Raw genomic sequence first — 11,414 nt, forward strand, 5'->3', positions numbered from 1 at the left:
TATACGCCAAGCTTTAAGATTGACTGACCTATTCATTTGATATATTTAAGTGTTTAAATTTATTGCTGCAATGATAAGTTGTATATTTGGCTTTGTCGATCTGGTGTATTTGATTTGGTTTAGCAAGAAGTCCAATCGCTTATCGATTCGTTATGATCGTTCTGGTTCTTATAGCTTTAACATGTTAGCCAAACTACGTATATTTGTACATTGATTTGTTTGTCAAGTGTATATTCGGTTAAAAAATATTCTACTTAATTAATATAGTCAACATTTTATTTAATACAATGTTATCAAAGGAAATTTGGTTTAAAACGACTTAGAAATTTGACTAGCATTAAGACACATATCGTTTATGATTTTATAAATTCAAGTCAAGTATTAAATTAACTATGATTCCAAAACTTGGTCAACATTTCTAAGTGATATAACAATTTTTTTGAATTAGTACTCTATTTGAAATTATCATAATCATAAGTATTTTCAAAACAACAGCTCTATGTAATTTAAAATTTTTAATATATACATAATTGTATATGTAGGACGTTTCATGAGTATTAATAAATAAATTTACAAAAGGTTAACGTTATTATCAAAAAAATAAATATACATATATTTATTTTTTTGGTTATTATATACTTATAATATACACGTTTACAATGCCGCAAGTTACTCACAGATATATCTGAAAATATATATACAAAAATATATATGTATGTATCTGGAAAAGGTAAACGTTACCGAAATATATTTCTAGGTTTTGGTTATAATATATTTAGCTGTACATAGAGAGTACCGTTGCAATTAATTTAACAAATGTGCAGCAATAAGTACAGTTTTTTATACAAAACCATATAAAAATGCGTTTATTAGATTTTATTACATAGTAAGTGTAAACATAATATTTGACATTAATAAAGTTATTAATTTATATAATCTTTCACATACATATATTCACGACGATTTCAATTTAAATCCCATCCATCCTCCAATCCTTTTTTACTCCTAATTAATCCCCTCCCCTATCACACAACCAACACCTGTCCACTTCCCAAACCAAGTATTCGTCTTGTAATTCCTTTCATGTTTAAACAATTTTATATATAACATATCCATGCAGGCTACAACGCGAACATCTTTCATATTTTATAAATCCATAAAGTATATCACATTAATTAATTAATTTCTAAGTGGAATAGATGTTTTTTAACTACAACTTAAATTACTCCACACTCATTTTTTTAATATAAAACATTTTTTTAATATAAAATTTCAAATTAGTGTGAAATTTTTAATATGAAAAATTATCATTTTAATAGCTAAAACTATTTTTATCTGCCTTCATTAAGTAATTTATAACAAAAAGTTTGAAAAGTGTGAATTATATTTTACATAGTATTAAAATAGTGCCTAAAAATTAATTCAACTTATAAGTCATAAGAAATATGTTCAAACTGGATTTATTTTTTCATTTTTGTTTCTTGATATGATTTATGATTAATATGAGTTAACACTAAAGATAAGAAAATGTTGCCGTCTTATCTTTACAATCTTCATACCAACCAAAGTACCAACATTACACAAGATTAAAACATGTACAAAATTATATTTTTATTTTTTATATTATTTATTAAATTAAATAAATATACAACTTTATATATACGTATATGTATTACAAAATATTTTCAATGGTTAAACAAACAATTTTTAATTCGAACATCGTATCCAACTAAATAATTTATTAATTTAACATTTTATATGACTTATAATTATAAATGTGTTAAAGCTTTTCTTTGCTCGCTTTAATGTTTGCAGGTAGTTGGTTTTCGATATTGAAAATATATCTTAACTATAAAAAGTAACACAAACCTTACCATTAAGACCATATTTAAATATATGTATATTAATACAAAAATGACTTGTTCAATGTTTCGTTTTTAGTTTTCATTTTAGGTTAACATAGGGTTAATTTACGTTGAAATGAGTGAATAAACCATGCTGAAAAATAATATTAATATTTAATATTTAACATAAATTATATTACATATTTAAACAGCATACCCATATATATAATAGAAAAATGATATCAAGTAAATTGCCAACTTAATCCAGCCTTCACGCATATTTTTTGATAAATTATCTGTTGATAATATCGTTGTTGGATCATACAAACCAGGTCCTGTCATAACCGGACGATTTTTGTAGCTATTAAACAATAAAAATTAATATTTTACAATATGATAAATGTTTAGAACTTATCAGAAATTACATAGAATAAGCAGTATATATCTATTGCAATTGCTACCCAATATTATAAATTTATTTTGCCTTATTATATGAAAAGTTAATTAATAAAAATGATTATGAACTATAACTAATTTTAATGAACAATTGATATTGATATTGATATTGAAACTAAACTAACTGACTATAACTAATTTTAATGACAATTGATATTGATACTAAACTAAACTAAATTCATTAATATTTCTTACCGCCAAACGTGATATGCTATAAGCGGTATATTAATGCACAGTGATATCCATTCACCACAAAATAGAAACAGTATATTAAGAAATATATGTAGTATGTACTCCGGTAGCACCAGCTGCAATAATTGAATTATTTTTTATTTTGATAAATTTTACTTTTAAAATGCTTACCGGATTAAGGCTGTTACATTGATCAATTGGATTTCTGTAGTCTGTTTTCAGCTCATCAAATGCAATCACATGAAAAATCGCAAAAAATATCAGAAATGCATCGCCGATGAGCGCAACGATATATGTAAAGGCGGTGAAGTTGAATGCCATGTTATGATTAATAATGCTAAAAAATTATGCAATTATATTAAACTAATATGCACCATCATTAATCAATATAAATTACTCCACTAATATTTAATCATAAGTACAGAAATAAAGATGGAGTTAAGTTCCTACCTAAATTACACTAAATAAATTTTTTTTATATATTTTTTTCAGAATGAATGAGTGTGCACCTGAATGTATTTTTTGTCTACTACATATTTCCTACTACTTTTTTCAACATTCTTCATTGCACTATTGATACATAAATACCACATAAACTTGTTTTATTTATCGTCACATTTAAATGCAAATAATATTTGCAAAATCTTAACACAGTTTTGAATTGTCTAATATTATATATTACTATAATTTGGGTAATTGTATCAAAAGTATATGACAGTTTTAATTCAATAACAGTCGATTGCTAAAATCTGTAAAACCGAAAGTACAACAATAATAGTATTTCTTTGTATAATAAGTCTGTTCCACGAGCCTGTTCGTGATAATACGGCGTTTACATTGTGTGATTAAAAGTAGATTAAAACAAAAATCGTGATTAAAGTAGTAAGCTCGTTGTTAATTTCAGATTTACCATACAAAAGTTAATCTCCTTTTCGTCGAGATTAGTTTTAAATCTCCTTCAAAATGGTGATTATTTCTCTATGCAACTCTGCAAATGGCTTAATATCTTATATTTTTTACGATCTTAAAGAGATGTGTCAAAATCTATTTAAAACAAGCACTGAAAATTTAAAAATTCCGAAGTGAGTGAAATATCTATTAAATTTGTTTAATAATAGTTTTATACATAATTATAACTAAAATTGTTTAAATTATTGTTATAAAACTATTTATTTAATACATATTATAATTTTTTTATATAAAATTGTAATTAAATGGTTTATTTACAGATATTCATCAAACGCACGAACCAAAACACAACAAGAGGAACGTAAAAATTAATCTCCAATATATAATGTAAACCGTGGAGATTAAAAATGAAGATTAACTTAATCTCGTTCTTTTAATCTCACACTGTAAACGTAATATAAAACTGAAGTAAAACACAAGTGAGTACATTGTAAGAGCGCAACACAAATAAAGTGCCAAATTACGCTCTTTACATGGATTTTCATAGAATAGGTTTGTGTAAAATCTGGTGAGAACACAAGTGCTGCGCAAATAAACGATACAAAAATTTAAATTCAAACCAAAACAGCTGATTCACAAATCACACAAATTTTACTTGAAGTAAAATGTATGAGTAAAGTCTGTTTAGCATTTTCAACATCTTGGCAAAACATCTATAGTATAAATTAATCCCGAATGTTATACATTTTGCTCCAGATTTATCAATCGAAAATAAAATTGCACTAAAAGTGCATTAAAAGCACATCTCATTAGATCAAAAACAACGTAAAAAAATATAGATTACTCTAAAAGTGTTCGATTGGACAGCAAAATTTCACAGATCGAGAGTAAGTCTAAATTGAATCTAGATTTATCAATTGAAAACGCCATAACTAAAAAGTTAAAAAAAAACGTTTGAATGAATAGAAAATTAGTATGCACTAGGGTTAAATTCTAAATAAATTGTTGTTTAAAATATGCACATTTAGGAGAATAGTTTTGAAAGAATAATTAAGATTTTTTTATTGATTTTTTATATATAGCAATATAACACTTCATGAGATACATGTTATGTCTAAAGCATGATATAGACGTTGCTACATGTATGCATATCAAGTATGCCGTCCTACCAAATACACTATGTATATTCACGTATGCATATCAATTTTCAGTTTGCAGATATGTATACGATAAAATTACACCTTCCTTCAAAGTATATAGCAAAACGCAGACTTGTTCTGTATACTTGGTGTTCAAACATATAGCATCGTTTATATCATGCTTAAGACAAGGTTACAATTATTTTTGTAACAAATTTTAAAATCAGTTTTTGAAGTGTTTCTATGCAAAAATGAAAGTACTTTACAGATGTTCATGCAATGTGTGAAAGTGATGTTTTTGACTAAAGATGATATAAAAATAGCTGTTTCTAATCGATATAAGTAACCATGTAATCGATATAAGAAGCTTTGAAACATTTTTTTTAAATTATTGCATAAAAAAAATTTACTTAAATTTAAACAAAATACAACCGTGTGCCCAAAATAATTGTACAAACCAAAAGATTATTTAAATTACGAAATGTTGTTCATTTTGAATTGTGTTTTTTATATGAACTACGTATTTTTATAGTTTAGTAAAAGAATTTGTAATTAAAGTATTATTTAAATAAACGTTATAATATCAAGCATATATATCAAATATGAGCGGTACAAATTTTGGAATATATCGACCACCGGCTTCAGCAAAAGTAAACGCTCCTAACAATAGTATTACTGGCGGTGATGAAACAGATGTCGATTTTGACGAAAAACTAAGGGCAACACCAGTATCTAAATTAATTCCCAATGATGATGATGTAACTACGGATGATCTTAAAAAAGAACAAGTAAAATTGCAAGATGTTGCGCTAACTTTAGGGGAATATACTCCAACTTTGCCAGATTCTATTACGAATTACTATTTGCACACTGCCGGTCTCAATAATATTGACGTCCGCGTTACGCGACTGGCTTCAGTAGCTGCATTGAAACATGTTGCTGATATCGTGGAGTTGATAGTTACCGAAGCTGAAAATAAGGTACTTTTGCATATTTGGCGTAAAGTTATTAATAAATTAATTACAAGAAACGTTATTTGGTTTCAGCAAACTGATGAGCAAAAAGTAACTAAAGTGTCAATGGATTTACTTAAATCTGCTCTTGAACATTTTGGAATAACACCTTTGCATACGCTAAACAACAGTGGTCCAATTTGAAAAAAAATTTAAAGTTTCATCACCTATTCTCCACTTCTAACATTGATGCCGTCATCCATTTTCATTCTAAAATTTTTTGTTGATAAGTTGCCAAAACCGAAAATAAGATACTTTTGTAGAAAGTAAATTAGCTAATAATTAGTTAATTATAATAAACGTTTTTCGTTTATATATTAATAGTAATTGATTTATTATGTTGAGGCTAGTTGAGTCAGTGCACCTGAGCACTTTTACTCTCTATTAACTGCGAGGTTTCTTCAAAACCCCTCTTTGCGCCTTGACTGGATTATTGTTAATCACTTCATCAGACTAAGCAATAATTGACCTCAGATCTGTATAGCTCCCCGAGGAGCCTGATTTAGTTAAACGTGATCTTGAATATTTTAGAATAACAGATCTGCACCATTTAAAGTGTAAGTATGTAATTTGTGTAAGGAATTACATATTTTGTGTATATAAAATGGAAAACCAACAAAGATCTTTTATTCAATAGCTCAAACAAGTCTCATATTACAAAAATATACATACGTTAATCGTAAAATCGTTAATTTATAATGGCACAAAGAAAATGATTAGTTTTAGTTAATATTAGTTTTATTAATCTGACACCGCATTTTGTTACAAATTATAATAGATTAAGTTTTTAATTCCCGATATCTTAATATATCAATAAATAAAACATTACGAAAATGTAAATAGTAACAAAACAAGTTGTATTTCAATTTAAAAAGATTAAAGCAAGTTTATGCAAAAGTCGGTCCATTAAATGTGTTGGATAGTTGGGACTAAAGATCGGTGGTTTCCAAATGTCGTGTGGTAACAAAGTGTCAACAAATATAGTTTGACATTTCGGTGAAAAATAAATGCATAAATGCCTTATTATTATCATTTTAATGCTTTACAATAGTTAAAAACTTAATATAACTTAAATATTTATATACAGTTAAACTTAATATTCTTTTAAGAAATCCTAATTGTATTGTGTTTACAGTACATAACACAGATAGCATTTAACAACGCGGAAGAGCAAAAAATATCATCGCGCAGTTATTGTAAACACTTGCGGACGAGCTTGGGAAATCATTGCGGAAGTGTTTTGGCTGTAGTATTTGTAACCTCAGCCGCAAGTCGCGAGAAACCATCATCCGCGAGTAGACGATTGTTGGTGCGGGCTTTTAATACTGTTTATTTATAAATTTGTTTTGTTACTTACTTTTTGTTTTGTATGCTTTTTTACATATTTGAAACCTGTATTTAAGCTTTAGAAATTATTGTATTTATTCATGTTTTCAATTATTTCATTTAAGTAATATAATTTAATAATATAATATGTAGTAATAATCAAAACTATAATGTAATATATATATAATGATTAATAGTAATAGTTATTAGATAATTAATAATAATAGTAATTATAATAATACTAGTAATAATAATAGAAAATGTAATAGTAAATGTAAATTCATTTATGTGATAATATGAAAAATGAAAATAATAAATTAATTCACTTAAACAATAAATAATGTGATGAAGAATATTATAATTTATGTGTCATTGCTGAATTTTTTCAAACGTTTTTGAATTCGGCAATTTGTGTGCACGAAATGCTGTTGCAGGATGTAATTTAACTGTTTTTCGTCTGCTGCTGGAAATTTTTGCTTACTCATATCTAAAAATATAACCATACATATAGTTTATTTGAAACGAACAGCAGAATTTGTAAAAACCTTTTATTATTTTGATAAGCATGTGATGTTGAATGCTCTTTTTCGTTGCTGAACCTCTCCACGAAAAATGTATGGCAATATCATCTCCAATAACATTTCGTATTGCACGCCTTAAAAAATATGGAAGGTCATCCGCACCCAAATTAGAAAATGATAGTTTCTGTAAATGCAAATAAAAGAAATTATAATTAATTAATTTAGTTCTATATAAAATATTTAAAATAAAAAGCTTCTTACCAATGCTTCCCTCATTTTTTCATTGCTGTGCAGATTCTCTTCAAAGTCATGAAAATCCTCTAATGTTTCTAAAGGAAATTTGGGTAAAATGTCCAATTTAGTAGTTGTTTGAATATGTGACTGCCGGAGTAAACGTATCTCAGCGCGAAGAGAAATAATTTCTTCAGTTAATCTAAAGATTAATTTAGAATATTTCTCGTCGCGCTGAGCTTGTGCCCTATCACGCTCTTCAAGAACTTTCAATAAATTTGAAAGACTTGGAGCAGGTTCTGTAACAACACTTAAGTTAGTTTATACAAACATGTAAAAAATTCAAAATTTACCTATTATGTCTGAACTATCCTGATTAATTGGGAACTCAAATAACTCTTTGATTGTTTGTGTATTGTATGGAATATCACTAAGAACATTGTCCACATTTATATTTTCAAAAGCTTCGGTATTGGTGGCTTCTATTTTTTCCTTCTTAGGTTGCTTATTGCAAATGCTACTACTGATCAACTTATCAGCTTGCCGCTTACTTTTGGTTTTAAGTGATTTAGCCGACATCCTGATATATTATTCTAAAAACTTACAAAATATTAAATATTGTTGTAAATATTGTAATATATATACAATAAATATATAAGTTTTATATATGATATATAAATATATCATATCATATATATAAATATATCATATATGTATATATAAAATAATACATTTTAAATTCCCAATATACCTACCTGCCAAATATTACGTTCCAAATTTTTATTAGTAATTATTTGGAATGCTTATATTATTATAAGGTTTATTTATAAAATAATAGTATTTTTTAACTATATTATATTATATTTAAAAGAAGAATTCAAGTTTCAAACAATTGCCAAACAATAATCTAGGCGAGTAATAAGTTATCTTTCTTTGGCGAGTATTATCGTTTAGCGATTGTTTATGCTGGTTAGGATATTCATTCATAAGAATTGTATCAGCTGTTTTTGTCACGAGCAATATAGATATAACACTTGGTATCTTACTTTATGTTTGTGTGTAAAAAACAAGATGTGATGAAATTAATAATTAAGAAAAAAAAATCAAATTATATACATTGCCAAGAATAAAGTATTAAAAAAAAGTTTTTAAAATGTTTCTTTTGCAATTTTCTTTTAATAATAAATTAATTTCATAATTTTTAAATTTGGTGATATAAAATGCGTAAAAATATTATTTCTCAGAAATATTTTCTATAAGTTTCTTACCAACTATATTGATAAAAGGGGGTCACTTTTATTGTTTTATTAGTATTAAAATTTACAAACAGTACGTACAACTAAAAACAATGCTAATGCATTAGTCATTTGCTTAATATAAACAAAAAATAATAAATACAAAGAAAGTATAACAAATGAAACAAATGAAATAATTCACTTTCATGTAATAGTGCAGTTGTGGAAATGTACATATACTTTGTGTGACATCTACAAGGCAAGAGTTGTTTTAGCAGCGCAGAAAATATTAATTAGCATTAATTATATAAAGTTGAAATTGTGTGAAATAAAGTTGAATTGAATAAGAGTAAGTCGAATTTATATTTAAATATTGCTCAATGAAAATTTATTAAAAGTATCCACCTATGTAGTGCGCGCTGCAATGGCCAGAAGAACACAAGACTATTCTGTATCTGTTGATGATGCAGATGATAACCCTGAAGATTTGGACAGTCCAGAAGGTATTGAAACAGCTACACTTGCCATACAAAAAACAACAAGTGGACGTGAAGAAAAAGGTTGCATTTTTTATTGCATATTATGTCAGCACTTTACCAATATTTTTTTATTTTTTATTTTATTAAACAAATGCAGAAATATGGGAGCGGCCTGTTACTAATACACCATACAAACTGCCTAGTGATGGCTCAACAGTACTGAGATTTGAAGTACAATATGCACGTATAATGCCCATTGATGGTCATGATCTTAAAGTCAAACGTTACGTTGTATATGATTTATGTGTGCGCCAGGATTCTTCAGTCATAGATCCGAATCCGGCTACAATAAAGCGTCGTTACACAGATTTCCGTAATTTATATATGAATTTAAAAAAAGATTATCCTAATGAGATGTCTACTATATATTTTCCAAACAAAGTATTGGTTGGTAATTTTTCGTCTGGTTTAATTGCTGAGCGTAGCACTGCATTTGAGGTTTTCCTTACACATGTCGCCGGCCATACGATGTTACGCGAAACGCCTGCATTTCTACATTTTCTTCAAGATAATGAATTGACAAAAGCTTGCCAATACTTAGATGAGCGACGAAATGAGAATGCTGTACCATTGCTTGAAGATTGTTTTCGAATGTTAAATAAAATTTTTATGGATCGTTCAAGACCAGTACTTTTAATACTATGTCGTCTAGTTGCTGCTTGCTGTGCTTCACCTGTGCCACACCATTCTGCTGATCGTTGGGCTACGTTAGCGTTGAATCGTTATGATACCTTATGTGATATTGACTTACTGCCACTCTACATTCCACTTTTACACACTTGTGCGCATTTATGGTAAGTTATTTTTAAAACCAATAATTATAATTAGTTTAATATGTACTTAAATTGTTGTAGTGTTTTTTTTTTATTGTACAATAAAATTGAGTTCGATTTTAACATTTTTTTCAGCGTTTCATTAGTTTTCCCCAAACAGTTTATGAGCATCTAAATTATTTACGAACTCTAAAAAAAAGAAATTAATAGTAAAACTTAAATATTTTGCAGTTCTGTATATATTTTAATAAAATATTTAATATTTTATATATTTATTTATTTTATATTTTATAATATAATATTTAATATTTTAATAAAATTTCATACCCAAAGCTTATATATATTTTAAGATTTGTACAATAATTTTCATGTATATATACTTTTTAAATGACTAAATGTTATTGCAATTTTTCTAATTGATTTAAATTAATATGAATACAATTAATTTTTTAAATAATAAAAAAAATTGAAGATGTACAAGAAATTGGTGACAAAAAAATTAACGAAACGTTGGGAAAATGATGAAAGAGAAATTTGCAATTTATAGTTTATACGAAATAATATTTTGTAATGAAAAGTGGGCTTAGAGGATAATACCAATAACCTCACCAAATGAAAACAAAAAAAAATGGTCCAATTTAATATATGTCTTTATAAATTATTAATTAGTTTTTAGCAGCATATATAATTGTAAAAACTATCGTTCTTGTTTTTTATTACAATATAATTCGTTATATTATATTAAATTATTTATTTGTATTTTAGGTGGCAACGTGGACGAGACCAAAAACAAATCACAGATCGTTTAAGCGATATGTCCAAGAAAGGCATTACTACAAACAACAGTCCTACATTAATGCAAGCCATACATAATCTGGATCCACGTACTGAAACTGTTTAAGAGACAGGAGTATTTAATATGGAACTAAAGATGCTGAAGTTATAATTAAAAGGTGCATTTTAGAAAAAGAAAATAAAAACAAAAATAAAAAAAAAAAAATGAATATAAAATTCAAATTTGAGGCTAATATTCAATTAAAAAATTTGAGAGACTAACTTGCCTAATACTAGAGTTCAATTTATTTATCTCGTACGTGTTTATTATTTTATTATTTGTAATTATTTATACTACAAATATGTTAGTTATAATGCTCTCTTTTAGTATAAGCATATTGAAAACTATAAATTAAACCATTATATATTATTTTATATTATTTTAAGTAATTTACAAATGAT

General features: G+C 26.6%; 4 protein-coding genes across 5 annotated transcripts; 2 read left to right on the forward strand and 2 right to left on the reverse strand.

Annotated features, from left to right (window-relative positions):
- Window positions 1-1,703: 1,703 nt before the first annotated feature.
- Window positions 1,704-3,016, reverse strand: LOC119689107 (protein cornichon). 2 transcript variants are annotated; one of them, XM_038103850.1, is made up of 5 exons: window positions 2,943-3,016; window positions 2,664-2,829; window positions 2,496-2,608; window positions 2,062-2,205; window positions 1,704-1,998 (listed from the first exon to the last, which is right to left on the reverse strand). In XM_038103850.1, the coding sequence occupies exons 2-5, from the start codon at window positions 2,811-2,813 to the stop codon at window positions 1,971-1,973; spliced, it is 435 nt and encodes a 144-aa protein (XP_037959778.1). In that variant the 5' UTR covers window positions 2,814-2,829; window positions 2,943-3,016; the 3' UTR covers window positions 1,704-1,970. The 2 variants fall into 2 exon arrangements, with proteins under 2 accessions (XP_037959778.1, XP_037959777.1); XM_038103849.1 differs by having other exon boundaries at window positions 2,890-2,978.
- Window positions 3,017-5,070: 2,054 nt separating this feature from the next.
- On the forward strand, window positions 5,071-5,896 carry LOC119689466 (transcription initiation factor TFIID subunit 10b-like). The gene is made up of 2 exons (XM_038104299.1): window positions 5,071-5,520; window positions 5,587-5,896. Exons 1-2 carry the CDS (start codon window positions 5,143-5,145, stop codon window positions 5,695-5,697), a joined length of 489 nt encoding a protein of 162 aa, XP_037960227.1. The 5' UTR covers window positions 5,071-5,142; the 3' UTR covers window positions 5,698-5,896.
- A 1,335-nt stretch (window positions 5,897-7,231) lies between these two features.
- Window positions 7,232-8,419, reverse strand: LOC119661950. Its single transcript, XM_038071474.1, has 5 exons — window positions 8,387-8,419; window positions 7,985-8,224; window positions 7,662-7,930; window positions 7,425-7,584; window positions 7,232-7,366 (listed from the first exon to the last, which is right to left on the reverse strand). Exons 2-5 carry the CDS (start codon window positions 8,208-8,210, stop codon window positions 7,242-7,244), a joined length of 780 nt encoding a protein of 259 aa, XP_037927402.1. The 5' UTR covers window positions 8,211-8,224; window positions 8,387-8,419; the 3' UTR covers window positions 7,232-7,241.
- Window positions 8,420-8,954: 535 nt separating this feature from the next.
- Window positions 8,955-11,414, forward strand: LOC119662203 (sorting nexin-20). Its single transcript, XM_038071778.1, has 4 exons — window positions 8,955-9,215; window positions 9,280-9,426; window positions 9,503-10,199; window positions 10,944-11,414. Coding segments are annotated over exons 1-4 (981 nt in total). The 5' UTR covers window positions 8,955-9,214; the 3' UTR covers window positions 11,080-11,414.

Source organism: Teleopsis dalmanni, chromosome X, assembly GCF_002237135.1.
Source record: "Teleopsis dalmanni isolate 2A chromosome X, ASM223713v2, whole genome shotgun sequence".
Taxonomy (NCBI): domain Eukaryota; kingdom Metazoa; phylum Arthropoda; class Insecta; order Diptera; family Diopsidae; genus Teleopsis; species Teleopsis dalmanni.